Source organism: Myotis yumanensis, unplaced genomic scaffold (assembly GCF_028538775.1).
Source record: "Myotis yumanensis isolate MYYU_CA2020_CCGP unplaced genomic scaffold, mMyoYum1.0.hap1 SCAF_4, whole genome shotgun sequence".
In the NCBI taxonomy this organism is placed as follows: Eukaryota; Metazoa; Chordata; class Mammalia; order Chiroptera; family Vespertilionidae; genus Myotis; species Myotis yumanensis.
In genome coordinates, this window is record NW_027223755.1 from 33025051 (window position 1) to 33050056 (window position 25006).

General features: G+C 41.3%; 1 protein-coding gene and 1 long non-coding RNA gene across 7 annotated transcripts in view; one reads left to right on the forward strand and one right to left on the reverse strand.

The window, feature by feature from the left end:
• Positions 1-25006, reverse strand: part of LOC139008618 (uncharacterized) — an 87221-nt gene that overhangs the window by 46065 nt on the left and 16150 nt on the right. For 2 of the 3 annotated variants that reach the window (XR_011471169.1, XR_011471167.1), the window contains exons 1-2: positions 21094-21165; positions 20895-20976 (exon numbers count right to left, since the gene is read on the reverse strand). This is a non-coding gene — a long non-coding RNA (uncharacterized lncRNA). Of the gene's footprint in view, positions 1-20894; positions 20977-21093; positions 21166-25006 lie in introns of those variants that run through there. The other variant, XR_011471168.1, reaches the window with a different exon arrangement.
• Positions 14191-25006, forward strand: part of RGS7BP (regulator of G protein signaling 7 binding protein) — a 121507-nt gene continuing 110691 nt past the window's right edge. For all 4 annotated transcript variants that reach the window (XM_070412053.1, XM_070412050.1, XM_070412051.1 and 1 more), the window contains exons 1-2: positions 14191-14999; positions 15942-16108. In XM_070412053.1, coding sequence (XP_070268154.1) covers positions 14835-14999; positions 15942-16108 — 332 coding nt within the window. In that variant the 5' untranslated portion in view covers positions 14191-14834. The remainder of the gene's footprint in view (positions 15000-15941; positions 16109-25006) is intronic.

Here is a 25006-nt window from a genome sequence, read left to right on the forward strand (position 1 = left end):
TATACATTCTGTAGTTGTAGAATACTGGGCAATTTATTATTCTATATTGATCTACATTATTATTGAAATTTTAACAGTTTGATCTATTAATTATTGAGAAAAGATATATTAAATTCTCCCATTAAGAGTGTGAGTTTGTTTCTTCTTTAGTCAATTTTTATTTTCTATATTTTGATTTTGAGGTTATCAGATAGCATCCTCATAAATTAAAGTTTTTACCACTATTCCATCATCATAAAGATCTAAACAGGCTAATGTACGAGATGACTTAGCCACCTGAAGTTAGGCAGCCTTTGTCAGCACTCTCCCACACTCCCCCCCAGTGTGGCACAATGGCTTAGAAATGAAGTGGCTACTTTGGCAGACATGCACTGGGACCTCATCCAGGAATGTCTGGTTCCGGGGATGCAGTAGGACCCTGTCTCTGCCTCCCGTTGTGGTGGTGTCATTGTCAGGCAGGCTTTCTTTATGTGGTAGAAAAGAGGACCACAGGCTGCTTCTGGTTGCATCACCTACAGTTAGTACGTCCATAGAAAAGAGGTAGGCCCTCTTACCTTGGTCTCCAGACTAAATACTAAAAATCACTGAGTCATATCCCTGCCAGGCACTATATCTAAGGGATGGCTTCTTGGATGGTCCAGATTGGGTTGCAGGCCAGCCTATATGGTACGGGAAGTGGGACCCCATAATTGTAGGTCCCTCCCCTTGGCCACCAGAATCACACAGCACCAGTGGTCAGTGAGTTTGCTGCGTGGCCTGGGTGGTGAGTCACTGCTCTACAGTCTCCTGGAGAAGCAACTGTTCTCAGGGCTTAACCTTTCACTTCTACCAGGATTCTCACACATGCATCTTGAGCCCTAATCTCTTCACTGAATTTCAGACCTGGCATTTTTCATTATCTGTAGGACTTCTTCCCTAAGAAGTTGCTTTATCACCTTGATTTAACACATCTAAATCCAAGCTAATTATTTTTCCCACCAAACCAGCTTCTCCTGTGGATTTTGATATTTCAGCAATGGTCCCACATTATTCAGCCTCCTAAACATAAAACTCTAGAGACAGCTTGTCCTTTCCTACCCCGCTGCTGCTTCTGATTTCCAGGCTCTTATGGCAACAATCTCTCTCATTCCACCCTCTACCTATCCATCTATATTCTGATATCAGATTACTCTTCTCAAGACATTGCTAGACTTTCACTTCCAAAATTAAAAACAAAATCAATTTTCTCTATTGTTCATAGGACACAGTCCAATGCTTAGCCTGGTATTTCAATATCTATTATAATTTGGCTTCCACCCACCTTTCCAATCTACTTGATTATTATTTGCTTATACAAACTCTGTGATTCAGCCAAGCTGATGTACTTAAGATGCCCCATAAATGCTATGTCCATTTGAACTACCTCTTGTGCTTTGTTCATACTGATTTCCCTGCCTCAAACGCTTTGCCATTCTTTTCTCCATATCTAAGTCCCACTTCATTTCTTTACAACCCACCTAGAATTAGACCTTCATGAATATTTGAGCTAATCTGAATCATGCCAGTTGTGCCCTATCTCTTTGGACATGACATAATGGACAGTTAGTTCCCCATCAAGGAGCAGTTCTCCTTGTTCAAGACTCTTTTTTTCTCCTCCTTGTCACCCCCTACTACTAACTTCCCAGAATGCCTCACAATCAGGCATGAGTCATGACATTCAGCATTTGCCATCTTAGATTGACATTTGTTTGGATGCCTCTAAGAGCGAAAACTGTCACCTGATTTCTTGAGCCTCTATTACATGGCCTAGTGCCTTAAAAAAACCAGAGAGCCAATCAAGTTTTGCTGATGACGATGTGGGTTTACTGCATAAAACTGAAATGCTCCACTGTCTTTTAGTCTTGCAATGAGAAATTATCCATCAATCATTGAATGTAAGTTTCTTAGTCCTCAATATATCCCTGGATTGTGCCAGATTCCGATACTGCCTCCAGATGTGGAGTACTTCTCAGTTTACTTACCTAAGGACTTTTCAATAATTTTCATAGCAATTATAACTATGGAGCAACAAGAAAGAATGGATTTTTTAAAAGGGGGTGATTAATAGTTCCTTTAATGTGCAAAACATAGTCAATAATAATAGAGGCCTTTTCTTTTGAAATTTCGGAATAAATCAACATTTCTTTCTGTCTTATTTATTTTATATGTTTTTCAGACCTGGTCTAAAAGCCTATTGTTATACCTTTTTTTCTGAATAATATTATCATATAAGGTAAGAATTATCTTCTATCTATCATTTGGGCCAAAAGTCAACATAGATTATTAAAGCAGTTCTTTAATTTTAAAAGTACTAGTTAGAGCCTCAATGAATTATTTAGATATAATATGAAGGTATAATAAGATCGCTTTGACTTTAATTAGGTTATTATTAGATATCTTAGAGTTTAGTTTCCATTATCTTAAAATGACAAAAATGGCCGAAACTGGTTTGGCTCAGTGGATAGAGCATCAGCCTGTGGACTGAAAGGTCCCAGGTTCGATTCCGGTCAAGGGCATGTACCTTGGTTGTGGGCATATCCCCAGTAGGAGATGTGCAGGAGGCAGCTGATCGATGTTTCTCTTTCATTGATGTTTCTAACTCTCTATCTCTCTCCCTTCCTCTCTGTAAAAACTCAATATATATATAAAAAAAATGACAAAAATGATGATACATATTTCTGGGGAAAGGATGAAGGAACTAAAGCAATTTTGCCTGGAAGTAAAATAAAATAAAATAAAATACAAAACAAACAAAAAACAGATGTAAGGGTTACTGTAAAGAAGACAGCAGCCTCACATTAGCTATGGTCATGCACAAATCAGTAGAACTGGCGATGGACTCAGCGTTGGCAGTTTTGAAAAAGCCAGAGGTATTGTGGCTGCATTTGTAGCCAAACTGGAAGTCAGATGCCTTCTCCTTCTACCAGAACAGAGACATCGCTAAGTCCTTCCAGCTTCCGAGCAATGGGGAGAGGACAGAATGAGCCAGAATGAAGGGGCCAGCCTGTATCCTGGTATGATGCTGAAACCTCCCCTGCAAGGACCCTCTCATTCCCCAGCTCCCTGGAGGAGGAAAAACCTTAGAGATTTTACAGTTAAGAGACACTCTGCCAACCTAATCCTCTCCCCATTTCTGTCCAATCTTAAAAGGCTTACCATCATACTGAAAAGCCAGTTTTTATTTTAAATCATCTATCTTACTTTAAGTCTGGCAACAAATGCTATTTATTTTTCATATTCACTAAGGAAATGGAATTAAATTGCTCCAGGGAGGAATTTAGAATATACATAAAGAACAATGCCCTGATTGCAAAGTTTGTTGGATGCTAGATGAAGTTGTTGAGAGGAATTCTAGAATCTTTTTCCAGAGCCAGCTTGAGGAAAAAATACAGGCCAGGTCCTGAGCTGGCCTCACGAGTGGGACATTGGAGGTCCCTTACCACCTTCTGGTGCAGCAGAATTTCAATAATTAGGTTAAAAACTCAAGAGTTTAAATGCCTCACTCCCCAAACCAGCTAATGGTTCTATATTGTAGCCTTTTATTTATTCAACAGATTATTTTGTTAACATATTCTAAGGACCTAGATACTTTAAACCTGGATTTCATTTTCAGTATTGGACTGCGCTCAGCAATCCTGAATTCCTATTAAAGACTCTTGGAAAGATTTTCTAGACTCTTTGCATTTGCAAAAAAATCAGTAGATTTCCATTCATTTCCATTTTGGACCACAGTTTTTCTCCTCCCATGCTTTCTCTCTATAATTATGTCTTTTTTGTGAAAGCAACATCTCTGCTTATCCACTGGTTCTCCCCTTCTTTTTCGAATATGTCCTTTTAAAGGCAAACACACACTTACCAGAACCTGCCATTCTGTAGCAACTGACCTACCTCTATCCTTTGCCTCATACTGGTGGCCCATGTCTTCCGTGTCTTATCCCCATTGCTCGATTACAATGTAGGGTTTACTGCTTCCATTCATTAGATCTACCAACTTTCCACAATGACTTCTGCTCACCAAAAGGTTTTTTTCTAAGCCCTTTCCTGCCTTCGTACCTCAGGGACAACATATGTCTCAATCCTTGAAAGTGACTCTGCCTTGTACTCAGTGGGTCCTTCCTCTATCTTCCTGGCTGTCCCTTCTCCGCTCCTTCTGCTGACTCTTTGCCTCCTCCCACCTCTTATCTGCTGACTCGCCTGGGGCTTATCTTCACCCCTCTGCCATTTTTCCTTCCTACACTTAATCCTTCCTAGAAACACATCCATTCTCTAGGTTTAATTGACCACTCTTTGCTTCTGACTTCTAAGTTTATATCTCCAGCCTTAACCTGTTCCTAGTTTAATATTTTGAATTGCCCAGTTCTATCAGGGAAAGCTCCATCTTCTAATTTTTCAGAGTAGGAAATTCAAATGCATCTTTTACTCTTTTTTTCTCACCCCCTACGCTGCCTATTTTTCCAAAGAGTAAGCAATTTAAAAGCCCACTCTTTCAGAGATGGGCCACACCCACCCAGGGCTACTCCTAGAAGCAGGAGATCTAGACTCATAGGGTGTGAGCATATGGAAGGGACCACTTCCAGCCTATAGAGTATCATTCTGCAGAGATTCTTTGCTGAGACTGAATTATTTAAGTCTCGGCGGTAAGAATAGAGCATCAAGAGAAAAAGTCAAGTTGCACAAATTTAAAAGTTTATCAATATCAGACTGGCCAGTATGTGGAAAAACGGGTACTTTTGTAAATATTCAGCATGCATGTTTAATTTGATACAGCCACTTTGGAAAGAAATTTTGGAGTGTCTCCTACAAATGGAAATGTGTATACGCTATGACCCGGCACAGTTAAAAAGTTCATGGCAGCATCATTAACAATATTAAAAACTGGAAACAATCCAGATGTCCCAACTATAGCGTGTTAACTGTCATGTATCTGCTATTCTAGAACACTATGCAGAAGGACAAGATTGAGGTAGACTGCCCTAATATGGAAGCCTCTCCAAAGACATGAGTGTGGCTGGAAGAAGAAAGGCGTGTGGCAAAAGGACACGTATATCATTTCTATAAATGCATTCACATACATAACCAGCACTGCAAAGCTCTGTCCTCACAGGAGAAGTAAATACACAATTGTGTAATAGATCTACAAAGCAAACAGATAAGAAGGATTATTTCTGGAGAAGCAGGAGAGGACTGAGGCTGGGATGGTGGTCAAAGAGGAGTTTATCCTTATCTGCAATGTAATTTTTTTAAGATAAGAAAAATATATGTTTGTATTAATTGTGTGATTATTAGAAAGAGAGGGGGAAAGGGAAGGGGAGAAAAAGGAGAGAGGGGGAGAAAAGAAGAGAATATGAGAGAGAGAGAGAGAGAGAGAGAGAGAGAGAGAGAGAGAGAGAGAGAAAGAAAGAATAAATGAGTGAATGAGACAGAGAGAGAGAAAAAAATGAGAGGGGAGGGAGGGAGAGGAAAAAAAAGAGAGGGAGGCAAAGAGAGAAAGAGAGAGAGAGAGAGAGAGAGAGAGAGAGAGAGAGAGCCACCAGAGGAACCAGAGAATAAAGCAAAGGTAGGAAATGGAATGGCCAGAAATGAGCCAGGGCGCAGATGGGTCAAAGGGCAGTTAAGGAACTGGTTCTGCAGACACCACTGCAGTTTTCCTCCAGCATGTTTTGCAGCATACTTGGCAAGCCCAGAAGTGTCCTTAAAGGAACCAAGTTGTATTGGAAGCAGTGGCCACTGCAGACATGGTTGGTGGGACCAGTAGAAAGAAATCAGACGAGCAAAGCGTTGGCTGACTAGTGTCTGGCTCTGGTGTGGTGCAGATTAGGTTTAGATCAGAGCCATGGTTGGCTAGAAAGAAGTCTAATCAATGGGCAGGAGACTCAGCAGAATTCATAGGCAAGAAAGGCTGGAGTATGGCCCATGGGTACATCCCCCCTGTATGTAGAAGGTAGGAACTACTGTATAGAGCCAGTGTGAGATGCAAATTTCAGGGATATTAGTCAATAGTTTATTTCCATGGGAGATTGAAATGCCTGTTGCTTTTTACCTTACTTTTATCTTGAATCATTTATATTGTTTCCTAATCAGTTCTGTCATGAGGTAATGTTTTGACCTTAAAACCCTCTTAAATCTCTCCCTGATTCTTACCAGCAGTCAGGTTCCTCCTCCACTTGGATTATTACAATAGCCTAAGAAATGGCTTCACTACCTCTTCATTCCAATGCATGCTACATATCACTGCCAAATTAATTTCTTAAAACATCACTTGCCTCTTATTAATTCACTTAAGAAATGGCAGTGGTCTTCTTTTGCCCACAGTCTATCTCAATCCAGCATCAGGATCAAACTCCTCTGTTTCACTCTAAAACAGCGGTCCTCAACCTGTGGGTCACGACCCCTTTGAGGGTCGAACGACCCTTTCACAGGGGTTGCCTAAGACCATTGGAAAACACTTATATAATTACATATTGTTTTGTGATTAATCACTATGCTTTAATTATGTTCAATTTGTAACCATGAAAATACATCCTGCATATCAGATATTTACATTATGATTCATAACAGTAGCAAAATTACAGTTATGAAGTAGCAACGAAAATAATTTTATTTGAGGGTCACCACAACATGAGGAACTGTATTAAAGGGTCGCAGCATTAGGAAGGTTGAGAACCACTGCATCTAAAAGGTCTAGATAATGGGAACCCTGACACTCTTAGCTAACATTAACTCTTAGGCTACCCAAGACTTGCATCACTGATTCCTCTCATCACTGGAGTCGGACTCCAAGTTCATGCCTTCAAAAATACAGAACATCAGTGTTAAACATCAGATTAGTCCTCCAGTGGATCAGCAGCCCCATGTGGCCTCAAATCATGTACATGACTGTCATCCAAAGAGAATGGTCAGGTTTTTTACATTTCTCACCTACTACCTCGTTCCTGTCCTAAACCAAAGGCACCACTCCATTAACCCTACTTCCATGACCTCACCCAAGTCTGTCTGTCTTCCCTTCGATGCATGTCAGTCTCTTGTGCCTTTGCTCCTGCTATTAGCCAACTCCACAAACTCTCCCCACTCCTCCATCTAACCAGATTCTATGTGTACCTACTTCAGGTTGCATTTCTATCATGTAGCCTTTTCAAATAACTTCAGCCTACAGAGGTTGATCCTGTCACTCAATTCCTCCAGTATGTACATATATCAGAAAATAATGCTAACACATATTTTACCATTCTTCATTACTTCATTTATGCATATGTTCATTTCCCAAGTGTAAGTACCTTAGAAGGAAAAATCTTATCTTTAATTTTATTGTATTCTTTCCAGTTTTTAACACAGATCCTTGTTTATAGTGAACACTGAATATACACTAGATGATGGACTGATTTGATGTATACTATACATGTACACAATTATTCTTTACAGAGAACAAACTGATGGTTGCCAGATAGGAGGAGGCTTGAAGGGCTGGGTAAAAAAGGTGAAAGAATTAAGATAAATGTTGCTACAGGGATGTAACAGTACAGCAAAGGGAATATAGTCAATAATATTGTAATAACTATATATGGTATCAGGTGGGTACTAGACTTATTGGGGGGATTACTTCATAAATTATATACATTTCTAATCACTATGCTGCACAATTGAAACTAATATAAAATAATATTGAATGTCAACTGTAATTGGAAAATAAAAGAAATAAAATAAAAGGGATGTGGTTCACCTAACTGAAATTGTAGGTGTAGTTTGACTTAAGGCAAAGTTGGATCCACATGTTTAAATAATATCGTTAAGAATCAGTCTTTCCACAATTGCGTCAAAACAATAAAATACCTAGGAATAAATTTAACCAAGGAGGTGAAAGACCTGTATAATGAAAAATATAAGATATTGATGAAAGAAATTGAAGAAGCCAAAAATAAATGAAAGATTTTATGCTCATTTATTAGAAGACTATTGTTAAAATGTCAATACTACCCAAAGCAATATACAGATTCAGTGCAATCCCTAATAAACTCCAATGGCATTTTTCACAAAAATAGAACGAACAATCCTATATTTTGTAGGTACCATAAAAAATCATGAGTAATCAAAACAATCTGAAGAAGAACAAAGTTGGAGGCATCACCCTCCCCAATTTCAAGCTATATTACCATGCTATAGTAATCAAAACATATTGTCATCAAAACAGACACAGATCAATGGAACAGAATAGAGAACCCAGAAATAAACATACATATAATGATGAGTTAATTTATGACAAAGTAGCCAAGAACATACAATGGGGAAAGGACAGTTTCTTTATTAAATGGTGCTGAGAAAACTGGACAGCCATATGAAAAAGAATGAAACTGGACCACTATCTTAAACCATACACACATAAAAAAATCTCAAAATGAGATTAAAGACTTGAATGTAAGACCTGAAACCATAAACTCCTAGAAAGAAACATAGGTGGTAAACTCTTTGACATTGGTCTTGGTGATGATGCTTTGAATCTGACACCAGAAGCAAAAACAACAAAACAAAAATAAACAAGTGGGATGATAAATTAAAAAGCTTCTGCACAGTAAAGGAAACCATCAACAAAATGAAAAGGCAACCTAGGGAACAGCAGAAAACATTTTCAAATCATATACCTGATAAGGGGTTAAAATCCAAAAATATATATTAAAAAAACTCATACAACTCAATAGCAAAAGACAAAAACAATCCAATTACAAAATGGGCAGAAGATCTGAATAGACATTTTCACAAAGAAGACATGCAGATGGCCACAATGTACATGAAAAGATGCTCAACCTCAATCATCAGGGAAATGCAAATCAAAGCAACAGTCTGATATCAACTCACACCTTTTACAATGGCTATTATCAAAAAGACTAGAAATAACAAGTATTGGTGAGAAAGGGATCTCTTGTGCAGTGTGGGCAGGATTGAAAATTGGTGCAGCCACTATAAAAAACAGTAAGGAGTTTCCTCAAAAATAAAAAAATAGAACTACCATATGATCTAACAATTCAACTTCTGGGTATTTATTTGAAGACAATGAATATATATATATATATATATATCTCCCTATGTTTATTGCAACATTACTTACAGTAGCCAAGATATTGAAGCAAGCTATGTGTCCATTGATGAATGAATGGATAAAAAAACTGTAGTAGATATACAATGGAATATTATTCAGCCACAAAAAAATGAAATCTTGCCCTTTGCAACAACATGGATGGAACTTAAAGACATTGTGCTAAGTGAAATAAATAAGTCAGACAGAAAAAGACAAATATTATGTGATCTCACTTATATGTGGAATCTTAAAAAAATCTAAGCTCATAGATACAGAAAACAGATCGTTAGTTGCTAGAGATTTGGGGATAGGGGGTGAAATGAGTGAAGACAACCAAAAGGTGCAAATATATAGTTAAAAATTAAATAAGTCATGGGGATGTAATGTACAGTATGACAATCATAGTTAATAATTCTGTATTACATATTTGAAAGTTGCTAAGAGAATAAATCTTAAAAGTTCTTATCACAAGCTTTGGCCCATGTGGCTCAGTAGGTTGGAGTGTCATGCCATACACTGAAAGGTTGTGGGTTTGATTCCTGGTCAGGCCACATACCTAGGTTTTGGATTTGATCTATTGCTGGGGGCACATACCTGAGGCAACGAATAGACCTCTCTCTCTCTCTCTCTCTCTCTCTTTCTCTCTCCCCCCACCCCGCCCTTCTTCTCTCTAAATAACCAATAAACAAACCACACAGACAAAAAAGTATCTTCAGTTGAGAATTTTTTTAAAAAAGTTCTCATCACATGAAAAATGTCTATAACTATTCATGGTAACATGTTAGCTTGACTTCGTGTGGTGATCATTTTGCAATATATACAAATATTGGATCAGTATATTGTACACCTGAAACTAATATAATGTTGATGTCAATAAAACTAAAAATAAAATTTAAAACATCAATCTTTCTCCATCTCTCCATTCTGATTTCCTCTGGGTTGGCTCTCAGGCGGTCTGTTGACCATGAATAGCAAAGGCAGCCACCAAAAACTCCAGGCTTTCATGTCATCACTCTAGAAACCCAATGGAAACGTTTAATCGTGGCTGAAATATATAAAATTGAATTTAAATAGGTCAAGAATTGTTGAATAATGGCACCTTCATATGTTTCAACCTAATCGTTGCAGAGAAAGCCCCGAGGCCTAAAGTTTATTGGTTCAGTTTAGATTTCATACCCATTATTAAACCAATCACTATGGCCACCAGAATGTAATAATCTTATTAGCCAGGTCTGAGTCATATGCCCAACCCATGAGCCCTGTGACAAAAGGTGAGAGAAGACTGATTTCTCAAAGGAAATTTAAAGTGCCATCTTCAGAAAAGGGAGAATAAAAACAAAGGAGGCAAAAGGCCAGATGCCCACTGGGCATATAATAGACACCAACTGTGAAAATTTACCATGAAGGTAATGAAGCCTAAACTTCAGGGAACCTCACTTTGCATGAGCTCCTTCTAAGACCATATATCTAAGTTTGTTTTTAATTTTTTGGATTATTTATCTTAAAGAAGAGCCCCCCCCCCAAAAAAAAAAAATTATATTAGCTTTAGGACCAACAAAACCTGGAACTGCACCTAAAGAACACTCAAAAATATCTGTAAAATTAATAAGTAAATGTTCCCAATAAATTGTACTTCCTCTTGTTTTTAGTGGGAATAAACCATTTACTAGTTTATTCACTAAATTTTTCACAATAACTTAATCTCTTTGGACACTAACAGAAAATAACTTGATTATGCCCTTCAGCTCTCCCCAATGGCTCAGAACTCAGCATCTTAATGTGTTTTTCTTTGCTGCTGTCACAGACTCACACAGGTTAAGGTCTTTTTTCATCTTTGCCCTTCCTTGAACTTTACTCCCAGATGAAACCGGCCTCCCTGTATCTCCTTTCATGAGAGGCCAGTCCAGGTTGAGATGTGCATGTCTGGTCCTACTGTGATTTCTTACAGAACCAATTTGAAGAAACCTACCAAGTTGCTCACATTCACTCTAAACTAGTATTCATTTTGGTAAAATTCCAAATCAAAATGAAGTCTCTAAAATTGCCATAGAGAAAACATGAACCATCAGGTGGATCTGATATTGGAGTGAATCTAGGATGTGACTCGGGTCAAAGCCATATATCTACAGAGGACCCATTGTTGGGGTTGTGCCAACGTTGGGTCTGGGTAACCAGAAAACATGCCCTCATTGGAATTAACTGCATTTACCCCTCTATTTGGCAGTCAGACAGCACTAGGAATGTAAATTCATGCTGTTCTGAATGTGGGGGAAGGTGAGGGAACTGAGCTTGCCTGCTGCTATTCTGATTACAGCATTTGTTCCTGAGAGAGACAGCTCTGGGCTGGATGCTATTTTTCTCCCTTCTCAAGAAAATGGCTTGGGCTGCACATTGGGGAAGGCCAAGGTGGGCACCTACAAACGATCTTTCTGCTTAATCCCCTGCAGGTTTCCAAATCTGTAGTCCTGCAGATGTGGCACTGAGTTTGACCCATTTATTCCCTCCCTCCACCTCCTGTAAGAAATATGGCACAGAAACAGGGCGGTGCAATTGTGTTTTGGGATTTTTTTTCCTTTTCTTTTTTCTTTTAATTTGTTGAAACTGCCTCTAGGCAGAAGGGGCCCGGGGAGGGGAGGTAGAAACCAGATGGTTGTAGCTGGAGTAGAAACCTACTACTGAGGAGCTTTGAGATGCTCAAATCTAGTGACAGTCACTATTTCCCTGCAGGGAAAGGGGATGAAATAGAGTGATGCCAAAAGAGGTCTAGAAGCCTGACCTCCAGTGTTCTGTTTTCTCTACCCCATGTCTACACACATGAAAAATGCAGCCCTTTTCCTTTAACTCTCCAAAGTATCACCAACCTTGGGCTAAGCAGACTTTACTTTTTTGGGGGGCCAGGCGGGGGGGGGGGGAGTTAGTAGTAAGAAAGAGGGTTTATGTCACAGGACTTAAATAATTTACAAATGATTATTATCCCTTCTTCCTTAAAGTCTCTTAGCTTCCCTATACCTTTTTCCTCAGCATCCCAACCACTCACTAAACTCCAGCAAATCCCACCAAATCATCTAATGTGTTCCTCAGCCTCTCCTCTCTATACACAGGAAGTAGAAATAAAATTGAGACCAAGGGGAAGAGAAACAGAGAGTTGACTAAGAGTTAACCTATTTTATCTTCCCATACTTGGGGAGATTCAGCCAGCTGAAGAGCCCTTCATCCTGGTCCATCTAAACACCTGAAGGACTGCAGCACACCAAGGTCTGGGGTGGGAGGTGATACCGCCCTCCCCAACTCTGTGTTAGGGAAAACTGACTCGATCTTTTGTGAAATAATGTACAAACACATCTGAGAAGCCATCGGATTTCTACCTACTAGGTTTCTTCCTCCCAAGCAAACATATGGTATCTTTTTCAACACTACTTCAATTTCCAACACCAATGAGGTGCCCTACAATTCAATTCAATTCAATTCAGACACTAACGCTCCCGACTCCACAGGTTTAAGGGCTCAGTCCCACAAGACTGTCTTCACTTCACAGACCAATTACAAGTATCACGTCCCCAGGTTACCCACACTTGTATCCGACTTGGCTGCAAATTCAGGGATTCCCGCATACCCTCCTCATATATTTGATAATTTGCTAAAATGACTCACAGAACTTGGGAAAGTGCTTTCTTTGCCTATTATTATAAAGAATACAACTCAGGAATAGCCAAAGGGAAGAGATGCAGAGTGCAAGGTATGGGAAGGGAGACGCAGTTTCCATGCCCTGTCTGAGCAAGCCAACCTCCTAGCAACTCCATGTCTTCAACCCAGAAGCTCCCCAAACCCCATCCATTAGGTTTTATGAAGATTTGATTATGGCTTTTCATGATTAAATCAATCCCCAGCCCCTCTCTACTCCCCAGAAGTTTGGGGGTTGAGCTGAAAGTTCTAGACCTCAAATCAAGGCTTGGTCTTTCTGGGGACCAGAGGCTTACCACCCTGGTCACTCCTGAAAGTCCAAAGGTTTTAGGAGCTCTGTGTCAGGAGCTGGGGACAAAGACCAAGTATTTTTCTTATTATACCACGCCACCTCCATTATGTATACGTGGCTTGTATAAAAACAAAAACAACACACACACACACACACACACACCCACACACACAACACCACACACAAAAATTCTAACACCTCCTTAGGGTGCTAGCTTTCTAGCTACATCTGGCTCTCCCTAGCTGTGTCCTCTCCATATTCCCCTATGAGATGAGACTGACCAGGAACCTTGATTAGTTCTTCATCAGGCTGTTCTACACATAATTAGTTCCCCTGTGGCAGACCTCTTTATCTGTCCCCTCCAAATAAGCCATTCACAGCAGTCAGCATTCTCAGAACACTGGCACCATTGAATGCCCACTTCCCCTCTCTTGCTGCTGTGCGTGGTAAGGGTGGACTTAAATGGTCCAGTAACTCACTCCCACCTTCTCTCATACAGGCATTTTGGGCCAACTCCAGAGCCCCTGGGTCACTGATGTCCCATAAAGGAGAAGAGGGTCCCCCTGAGTGGCCAGGGAGGCCTGCTTGCTCAAGTCTCTATTGGGAAACTCTCAGAGCTGGGGATCTGGAGACTCTGAAACGCAAAGCCAAAATTTTTACTAATTAAAACGGGGTGGGATGAGGACCAATGCGACTGATGGCCTCAGTGCATTCAGCCCTGCTGGCTTCCTGACCCCCTCCTCGGAGGAAAAGCAAAAACACCGCCTCAATAGAACTCAGGGAAACAAGGCTTTCCTCTTGGGTTACCCAGGCATCTTCCTTTTGAAGCAAAAGCCTCCCTCCCTCCCTCCCTCCCTCCCTCCTAGGTTTGGGCTTTGCTAATCTTTGGCCCTCAGGCAGCCTCAGCTAGTGAGGCCTCAAGCCCACACTAGTTGATTTGAAATCCCTGTTTAGGTCCCAGCATGTGACAACGTGCTCCACTCTGATGACACGTTTGGTTTCTAATAATAGAGCAGATGAAGTAATATCGCAATTGATGTTCCCGGGGATTTGATTGGATAAGTGCATAAACTGTGGAGGGGGAAGAGGATTGTGTGGACGGATCACATTCGTATTCCGGCCCTATCAATGTGCGGGGCCGGGAAGGACGTCAGCGGGCCTATTCCCTGCGTCCGCCAGTCCCGCCACAGATTCACTTGGGATCCTCAAACAGATGAGCCGGTGGAGACGAGGGATCAAGGCGGCTGATTAGAGCCAATTGCCTGCTTCAGGGACTGCCAGCCCTTCCAGGCCTAGCAACAGGGGAGGGAGGGGTAAGAGGAACCCAGCTTCTCTGCGGGAAGACACTGAAGCCAGAGCGAGACCCCCCTCCCACCCTCCCCACCTTGCAGCACAAGCTTTGAAAAGCTGCTCCCGCATCTGAATGGAAACTCAGAACCGCCGGGAGGCGCGTTCCTTCTCGCACAGCCTTGCAACCTATGCCGAGGGGAAGGTGGTGCGAGCCAGCGCCCAGCTCCCGGGACGGGGCCAGCAATGCTGCTGAGCAGAACTTGACTGAGCCTCTTCCTCGCTGCTAGTGGAAGCGATGCTGCAGGGCACAGCCAGCGCTCCCCCGGCTCTCCTTCAAGCTGAAGGTTACCCACCCGCGCAGCCAGCCCCAGCCCTGTGAGTGCCGCGCTTCGGTCCTCGCTCCGGCTGCTCGGCGCAGGGCAACAACTGGGCCGCCCGCGCCGGGGCGCACTGCACCAGAGGCTTCGGCTTGGTGGATGTGTATGCATGAGTTCTGCACCGAATGGGCGCAAAAAGCGCCCCAGCCGGTCCACCCGCTCCTCGATCTTTCAGATCAGCAAGCCCCAGCTGCAGAGCGGGGAGTGGGAACGCAGGGGCAGCGGCTCCGAGAGCGCCAGCAAAACCCAGCGAACCCTGGACGACTGCAAGATGGTAGGTGAAAACTGCGCCTTTTTTTTTTTTTTTGAGAAGAGATGGGGGAATCGTGTCTGTGTGTGTTAATCGTTTGCTTGAGTACCAGCCACTTCCCCACCCTCAGGCCTCCATGCCGATCACGTGCACATGCACTATTTTTAAATCTGAAGTCCCCTAGATCCGGGTTGACACCCAGGTGGTGATGGCCCCTCCAAGAAGTGCCAGGGCAAGAGTCTTGAGGTCATGCCTCTTCCCCTCCAAGAGTGGTGGAAGTGAAGACACTGAAAGGGCTTGCTCACCAGGGAGGGAAAGGACAGGGCGGTGGAGGGGCTGCTTTGTGGGGAGACAGCGAACAAACCCAAAGGGAGTGCCCTGGGGCCTTGCCGAGGGGCCTGGAGGGGACGAACGGTCCCGTCAGAGGCTGTGCCCCGTCTTCCCATCAGGCTCTGGAGCCTGAGCAGTTCAGTGGTCCCGCAGGACGTGGATGGTGTGCCTCTTACCACCTCTCTTTGGCCTTTATCAACTTCAAATTCATACCCTTGCTGTAATCCACGGAGCATTCTGGAGGAGAGCGCCCAGCCTCGCTGTCTAGCAGGCTGGGAGTGGCAATGGCAGTGCTCAACTATGCTACCTTCAGAAACTGAGTCTGAATGGGTGGGGGCCAGTGGGTCCGGAAGCAGAGCCTCCACCACCGGACTTCCCCGTGAAAAATAAACACTTGCCCAGGACAAAGAGAATGTACCATCGTTGTGTTTTAATCTTTAAATAATTTGTAGGCTTTTAAACCAGAGAGATTGGGCAGTGTGTGTGTGTGTGTGTGTGTGTGTGTGTGGTGTGTGTGTGTGGGGGGGGGGGGTTTAGGGAGGAAGGCTCCAGGGTCAGTGAAACCCCTGTTTAGGTACACCAAAATAGGAAATTTTCTGATAAGTGTTTCTTGAAAGAAACTCACTTCTTTTCCAGCTTGTCCAAGAGTTCAACACGCAAGTGGCCCTGTACCGAGAGTTGGTCATTTCTATCGGGGACGTTTCGGTCAGCTGCCCCTCACTCCGGGCGGAAATGCACAAGACAAGAACCAAAGGCTGTGAAATGGCCCGTCAGGCGCACCAAAAACTTGCTGCCATCTCAGGGTAGGAGACTTGGCATTATTTGGTAATTCATATAGAGGATGCATGCACATTGACATACTTACGGCGGCCAAGGGCTCAGAGATGAACTCTGCAAATTTGGGGTTTTAGCCAATCACCCTGAGATCGGAACTCTCTAAACAAACTATAGTCCAAATAATAATCAAAGGAAGTATAATCATCAAGAATATTTTGTCATCTGTTGCTAAACATCTGCACAAAGACCTGTGCAGTAGAGAAAATCTTTGCTAAGTCCCAGATTCGCTAAACTATTTTTACCATTACATAAATTCCTATGATACCATTTAAAGTAAAATCCCTAAAATAAAATCTTGGATCTAATTTACTCTCTTCACTGTAGAATACAAAAGGAAAGGTAATTTGTGCCTTTGGTGGCATTGTAATTGACATGTAGCATTATATTAGTTTCAGATATATAACATAATGATTTGATGTTAGTATACACTGTGAAATCATTACTACAATAAGTCGACTTTAACACTGTCACCATACAAAGTTAATTTTTTTTCTTGTGATGAGAACGTTTAAGATTTACTCTAACTTTCAAATATGCAATACAATGTTATTAATTATGGTTGTCATACTGTACATCTGAAAGGGAAGTTTTAACATAAGAAAACTTTTTAAAGATTGGGATAATTCACAAATCTAACTAAACCTAAGTTGCTTATGCCCCCCAATTATTTTTATGTATTTGTATCACATTTTTGGATTCCCACGCTTATTTTAGGTGATAATATAGTGAGTAAAAACTCTTTTGGGACTCTATCCACTTCTTCCTGATCTCTCAATACGGGGCAAATAGTCATGGATTTTATTAACAGTTCCTATTTCCACATAAGGAAATATAGAAAGGAAAGAATTTTTATACAAATATATTAATTGTTTGGTTCAGCTTGGATATAGCCTTTTATCTGTTTATCTGTGTGGATGTGGCTTTATCAGAATACACATGCAAATTAGATCACTTGATAATGTTGCAGAATGATCACTTATAGGAATTATATCTAATTTTCCTTGAAAGAATCATTCTTTGCCATTTTTAATGCCAATATTGTGCATAGTGACTATTATTGGGATATAAAGATTAGAAAGCCATATGTCGCCTCTCTTAATTACTAGTTTACATTTGATACATTTAAAAACAAGCATTTTCTATCATGAAAATAGAAAATCTATTACATGAATAATAGAGTATACCAATCTACTTGAAGTGAAAGAGAAATAAAATGTTACAAACCTATTTTATTCAGTAAAAGTATAGAGAAGCCTTCTCCTTTTCTGTTTTAACTGTTATACTGTACTTAGCAGGAAGTGAATCTGGGAGTGAATCGAGACAGTGGGAGGAAATTAAGTGTCTCAGAAATTGGGGAAAGAAATGCAACTGTGATACATACCAGACAAGAATGGTTTTCCCTCATTTTTAACCGATAGAGAACTAATGATTCAGAAGTAAAAACAGGTTTAGAACAGATCTTTTTATACTCAGGGCTAAGGAGTAGCATCTTTGTAAACTTTCTGCCCAAGAGTGTATCATGGGGTTATATCAGGATTCCTTTTAGTTGGAACTCAAATTGATAACATGTTCTCATCAGAGAAGGTGGGCTGGTTCAATTTAGTTTATTTTGTTACATGTGAAATTCAGGTTCTTCTAAGGTTTAGAAAAGGAAGATCCTGAAACTAATGGCTAAAAGTGGAGTTTTGAGGATTTGAGATGGATTTTATTTACTCAGGTTTATAGCCCTTTGCTCCTTGCTTACATGTTATCTGAGGGTTGATGTTACAGGGGCAGTTTTATAAGAATTAGTGGGAAAATATGCTGTTCTTAGAGCCTTACCAAGGTCAGGCCAACTCTATAAAATATTCTAAAAAATTTGAAATGTTTTTCTCCTTAAAATAATAATTAAATACAGTTTAACCTTCTTTTTAAAAAATGACAGCAATCTAATTGAAGGAAATCCCTTTAGCTCCTTACCATCTGGGCTCCTTTAATGAAGGATGTAATTCCCTGAGCGAATTCCATTCCTCATGCTGCTAGTTATGTGGGCTCTCATTTCAAACTTGATGTGAAGCCTGGAAGGGAGGCTGTAGGATTCATTTTATATTAATTTTATGAAGCAGGTTGGGTAAGTAAAGCAAAGGTTTTTGGGTAATTGTAGAGAGGAAGTCTGGATTTTTTGAGAGCCCATTATTTGCCGGCACACCCCAGCTAACTCATGGAATAGTACCTTGAGGGAGGGATTATTATCTTTATCCTACACATGGATCTCAGAGAGGTTAAAGAGTGGCACACCTTTGCTCCAGCCCTATGTTTGCATGCTTCTGAAATCCACACTCTTTCCTCTACGGAATGCCGCCTTTCAAAAAAGTGGTAAAAAGGAACGAAGCACTGAGACATGCTAATATATGGATGAACCTCAAAAAGAAATGTATGCTAAATGAAAGAAGCCAGTCACAAAATACCACATATTATATGATTCCATTTCTATGAGGCACTCAGGGAAAGCAAATCTGTCAGAAACAGAAGTAGATTAGTGGTTGCCTAGGGCTGGGGGTGGGAACAGGGAGTGACTGCAAATGAGCTTGAGGGATCTTTTGGGGGATGAAAATGTTCCAAAATTGAATTATGGTAATGATTATGCAACTGTGTATTTACTGAAAATCACTAAATTGCACGCTTAAATGCATGAATTTTAAGGTATGTAAAGTATACCTTAATGTGTGTGTGTGTGTGTGTGTGTGTGTGTGTTTAAAGATGTAATCACCATCACCATAATTAACATTTGCCTTTCCTTGGCTTTATTCTTCGCTACATATGTAGTTTGTAGTGAAAGGTATATGAGCTATGAGGGATGGGGGAAAAGAAAAGTTGGCTCTCCAAGCATTCATCAAGATGCCGGCCTGACAGCTAACATCTAAGCACCAATGTTTGCTCTGTGTAGGATTACAAGTGAGGGAAAGGAGTACATGAATTCACTCATTTCTTACCAACAAAGACCAATCCCTTCCTGTCTATCACCTGATTTGGGCCAGAGGAGAGAAACAAGATTGAAGGAGGACAGAGTAAAAAAAAAAAAAAAAAAAAAAGCATGAAGCAAGATAAGTAGAAAGAGAAAAAAAAACAATGCATTTGATTTAAACAAACTACAAATGTGTCATCCCTCTTATTTCTGACCAATTGAAAACCCCCAGGACGTGACCACGAAAGAAGAAAACTCAGACTGTGTTTCTCACTAACTGGCATGAGTATGAAAACCATTGAAACACACACAACTGAAACACTTCTTCACAGGCCAATTACAAGTATCAAGTCCCCAGGTTACCCACACTTGTATTTGTGTCTAAATCCGCAGAAGTTTGGGTACAGCCTTTTCTTTCAAAGGCATCTGACGTTTTCTGGACTGAGGCATCCAGGTGAATCAGAAGTGGCTTGATTTACTGCAGTTATTGTACCTTTGCAAAGCTGATCCTCTCCCAGGTATTAAAGCTAAGAGGGGCCTTAACAATTAATTGGCAAAAATGATCCCACACTCTTTTAGCAGCAGAATCTCCCCTTCAATTGTAACATGGAAAGCCAGAATTATAAGGCCAAAGTGATGCTGAACTGCTGTGTGAGTATCTGTGTATTAGTGCCTGTCTTGGCCCTGTCTCCTTGGACTTCCTTCCCCAAATGACTTCTGAGACACCTTCAAAGAATCCCTGGGGCTCCATGGCTCAGAGAGAACTAATTTAGCACCATTACCTTGTTTTATATTTGAGGAGTCAGATTTGGAGGAATGAAGTGACTTTAGAGGCAACGTGATCAAGTAGACATGAGGATTTTGCAGTCAGGCAGACCTGGGCAACATAATATCTTTTGTGACCTTGATGGAATTTTCCTCAACTCTAAATCTCACTTCGCTCCCTGTAAACCAGGTGTCATGCTCACTCATGTGGTTGAGAGGATTAAAGGAGACGGTATGTGGTGCCCAACCTGTCCATGGCACTCTGCCAGTCCCAGGCTGCTCTGAGACTGGAACCCAGGTCTCTCACTCTCTGCTCTAGTGCCTGTTCCATCAACCACATCACTTCCTGAGAAGGAAGAGAGAGGAGCACAGCGCACCAGCCAGGAGTGACCTGGAGGAGCCAATCTCCTCCAAGCAAACCCAAGCGCTTGTGCTATGGCTGGTGAGCTGGTGGCTTGGATTCCTTTTCCTGCACTGCTTCTGTGATAGCTACTGTACTGTACTTTCTCCACTGCCTTCTGCTTGTGTCTACCGATGAGAGTGAACAGTGAAGTTGAAGTATGATAATGTGAGAGGCAGTACATTGTGTGATGGGAAAGAGCACTAACCCTAAACCAGATGAGACCTGGTTAAAATTAGGGACATAGGCCTACTGATATGCAAGTTGCTTCACAGAGTGGTAATTGGTAGCCTGGTACCTTGGTTAAGTACATAGACTTCAGAGCTAATCTGCTGGTGTTCACATTTTAGCTGCACCATTTACAGATAGTGTGATCGTGGACAAAGATATTGTTTCTCCTTGCCTCAGTTTTCTAGTCAGCAAAATGGGCTTAATAAGTAACAGGACCAAAGCATATGGTATTATGATGATTAAATTAACATCCATCAAGCACTTAAAAGACAGTAAATGCTATTATTAAGTGTCAGTGTAATTATGAATACGATTTAAAATTTAAGTGGTCAAGATGCATTTATATAAAAGTATATTTATCCATCAAATATTTTCCAAATAAATACTTTGGCTGGAATAAATTTTTGCTTACCTTAGTTTCTTACATTGTCTTCTGACAAATTTTCCAAGTTGATATTTTCCAGATGGTTATCAAAAGGCCTCTTCTTTAAAATCTTAAAAACAATACGGAGATGTGAGGGTTCAAAAGTACTTAAGTTTAGAAATATTTTCTTTGTATAAATTGGCCTAGATGCTGCATAAATCATATAATATTTATAAAATCTATTCACCCCCTTCTAGTATGGCTGCGTGACACTGGACACGTCTGTTAAGCTTTGTACATCTCAGTGAGAGGGTTGAACTTGAATGACTTGTGAGTCTTGTGGCTCCAGTGTTCTAAGTTAATTCATGTAGAATCACATTTGTTTACAGAACAGAGCTATGAAAACATGAGCACTATGGAGGAAGTTTGAAGACTGCATGCCAGAAATAATTTGTCAAGCTGTGAACATAGTATGATCACAGAAAGAATCTTAATTTTCTAATGGCTTTCTGGAACAATAGAATGAATATCCTAGAGACCCAGGCCCACAAATTTCAGGTTTTTTCCCTCCAGCAGTTATTTTCCTGGCCGGCCATGCCTATGTTCCCCTACTTTTCAACATCTCTCTTCTCATTCTTTCTTCAGTTTTATTTATTGGAGGGGGTCTGTTTTAGTTTTATGGGATTCCTACTTGACTTTTCTACTCTATTTTTTCCAGGCCCACTTCTAGCTGGTTCTTGTCCATTCCCTATTCTGCTTCCTGAGAAGTTAGGAGGCAGGAGAAGGAGAATAGAGCGCTGGCCAGTCAGTAATGCTCCCTTTCAACACTTGGGCTGAGACAGCGGCAGGTGTGTGGGCTGGTAGAGTACGCAGAAGTGCTCGGTGCCATGGAGGCAGCTCGCTCAGCTTTCTTTGCTCCACATGCTGGAGGAGGCCTGGGGTGTTAGTACAGAGGCCTGGTTGGCAGGCATGCCAAGCCACCCACTCTGTCCTTTAGCTCCCCTTCTTATTACAGGTGTTTTTGCTTTCAAATGTTTAACTCTCATTGATCAAACAGTGAAAGGTGAGTTACATCTGCACCAACAGAATATGCTGTCCATCAGCCATAATGCTGGGAGACAATTCTGTATCAGTTTGCCAGAGCTGTAGTCACAGAATATCGCAAACTGGGCTTGCCCAGAAGAAATGTCTGGTACCTCAGTTCTGGAGGCTAAAGGTCCAAGACCAAGGTGTGGGCAGGGCTGGCTCCTTCTGAGGGCTGGGAGGAAGACTCTGTTCCTCTTCTGTGTGTGTGTGTGTGTGTCCAAATTTTCTCTTTTTATATGGACACCAGTTATATTGGATTAGAGGCCCACCCTACTCTAGCTGGACCCCATGCTACCTTAGCTTATTACACCTACAATGACCTATTTCCAAATAAGGTCACACTATGAAGTACTGGGGGTTGGGACTTTAACATATGAATTCGGGGCAGGGAAGGCAGACATAATTCAACCCATAGCAAATTCACGTCTGCAGTAGAATGCACACTTTGGCCTGTTTTGCCCAATGGAGTTTTGCTCAGATCTGCCTACATATTCTCTCAGCACTTTCACACAAAAACTCCCAGTGCCCAGTGTTTTCTCGTTTGCAAGACTGCAGCTCGTATCAGGGGTGGGGGGTCGTGACCCTGGAATAGAAAGAAGGCTTTCTGTGTGAAATGGATGTGCTCACAAAGGTGCTAAATCCCCACTATGGTTAGCACTTTGCTCTCACCAATGTAATTACTGGTTTCCGAAGGTGGAACCAAGATCCTGCCACAGAAGAGAAGGTGTGGGGAGTGAGAGAGGCACCTGACAGCCCACATTGAGGGCTTCACCTTCTCAGGTGTTTGTGGGAGAACTGAGCAGGTTGTGGTCACCTGGGGGTGCTACTACTGCTACTTAAGGACCATAAACACACTCTGGAGTGAGTGGTAAAGCACGGACTCACCGGTTAAAGCAGAGTGCTATTATTAGCAATGAAACTGAATGTGACATGGAATCCAGACAAGTGCTCTCCCGTTGCTTGTTGAGGTTTAGCCTTTTCGTGTTTTAATAATCTAATGGCTTTCACCTTGTTAGAGCCTTCTTGATAGATTTCCAATTAGAGGGAAAATTAGATTCTAAAACAAACTTTAGGAAAATTTGTCACTTTGCTATTTATACTGTGAAGTCCAAGAGAGCAAGGCTGTGTTCATTCGCATTGGCACCTGGGTGGCAAGCTCGGTGAGGATGTGTCTTGTTTGTTCATTCAGGGGACTTAGTATTTTAAAATCTATTCTTCAAAGAAACTGTGTCTTTGACATAGACTTTAGTAAGAACTGAGAAATTATATTAGCTTACAGTTTATGACATTTCTATTGCATTTGACTGTTTTTTTTTCTGGTTTGTAACTATAGAGTCATTATGTTCATTTTTAAATAATGGAGGGCTTGAGGAGCTCACTTCAGATGGATTTCTGAGGCATGGGAGCTCATTATTACAACAAATTGGGGGGCAGTGTGTACTACAGAATTACTCATAAAGTAATTATGTCTAATTGAGGTTATCTGACAAAATATTTCCCTCACCTCTGTCTGCTGGGTGGTGTTATACTGAATAATTAAATAACCATTTTCCATTGAGATGACCTTTTCAATCCATTCTTTAAACTTTTAGCCCTTAAATGTTTAGTTGTGCCTCATCCAAAAGGATAGCCGCATAAATTGTAGCTCCAGAGCGGTAACTGTACCCCCAGTCAGTCCATTTATTTCCTCTGCTCTACAAACATGACTTAAAATAAAAATAAAAAAACTCATGAATAATATTTAATTGCTTGTCTAAATGCATATATATGTAAACAAATACTAAAATTGGTGGACAGACTCTTGTTGGGATAAAGTGTCTGAGCCTTTAACTAGAAGAGCTGCTTTAGCAAATAAAGGCTTTCCATCTAATGGGAAACTCTAGACACCACCAGGTTAGCAAAAATCAGCTTAACATTTGCAGCTGTAGATATATAGTGAACTAGTTTAATTGAGTTGGAGTGAAGGAGCCAAACCCCTAGCACATTCTTAAGTTCCCCTCCCCCCACTCTGTCAGTTACAAAGTCCTGTAGTGTTTTATCTTTTTTAGTGTCTAATGTCTCTCTCCTTCATTCCCATTTCTCTGGTCACTCTCTTAGTTCAGAATCCTGTCCCCTCAGGCCATCAACTATTGTAGTGCCTCCCAGTTGGTCTCTTTAGTGTCATTCTCTCACCTCTTCTTTTCCATTGATTCACTAGATCCAAACTAAACCTTAAATTCTTCTCTGATCTCATCACTTATTTGCTTTAAAATGTCCAAAGATTCCCATTGTCTAAAGCAATGTTTCTTCAAGTGTGATCCCTGGGTTGCTTGTCTCAGAATCACCTGGGGCACCCTCAGACAAAGAAATGAAATCTCTGGGGAGTGAGGCCTGGAAATCCAAATTTTTAACAAGCAACACTCCATCCCCCAGGAGATTCCTGAACATGCTAAATATGAGGCCTGTTGGCCTGAAGCAGCGATTCTCAACCTGAGCCGCACACTAGAGTCACTTGGGAAGCTTTAAATAATTGCTGATGCTTGAACTCCATCCCTAGAGTTTCTGATTTAAATGATCTGGGATGCACCCTGGGTATCGGGGTATTTTTAAAGCTCCCCAGTGAGCATCTTCATCAAAATGGATTATATTGGGCTTCATTTAACTAAAACTTCAAAAGAGTAGTTGCTCAAAGGCACCAGGGTTATTCTCTCACAGAAGAGCAGCCCTGGAATGGGCAATGCAGAAGTTGTCTATCCTCTTTCTGTCGCCCATTCTTAGTTTTTCCCCATCCATCTCACTTTGGGATACAAGATGCTACAGGAGCCCCATCCATCAGCCCAAGTTCCAGACTAGAAGAAAAGTGAAGGGCAAAGGCCCCACTTCCCAGCGAGGTCAGCCCTCTTGATGCAGTCCCAAACAAACCTTCCTCCCAAGCTGTATGGCAGGGCGCCCCGAACCACAGAGAGACTAGGAAACACATTCTTTGTCGCTGCCAAAGGAGGACTTTATTACTAAGGAAAAGGGAGAGGATGGGTACTGAGAAACCACTAACACAGCCTGTCACAGCCCCCAACTTGTATTCCTGGACTTATCTT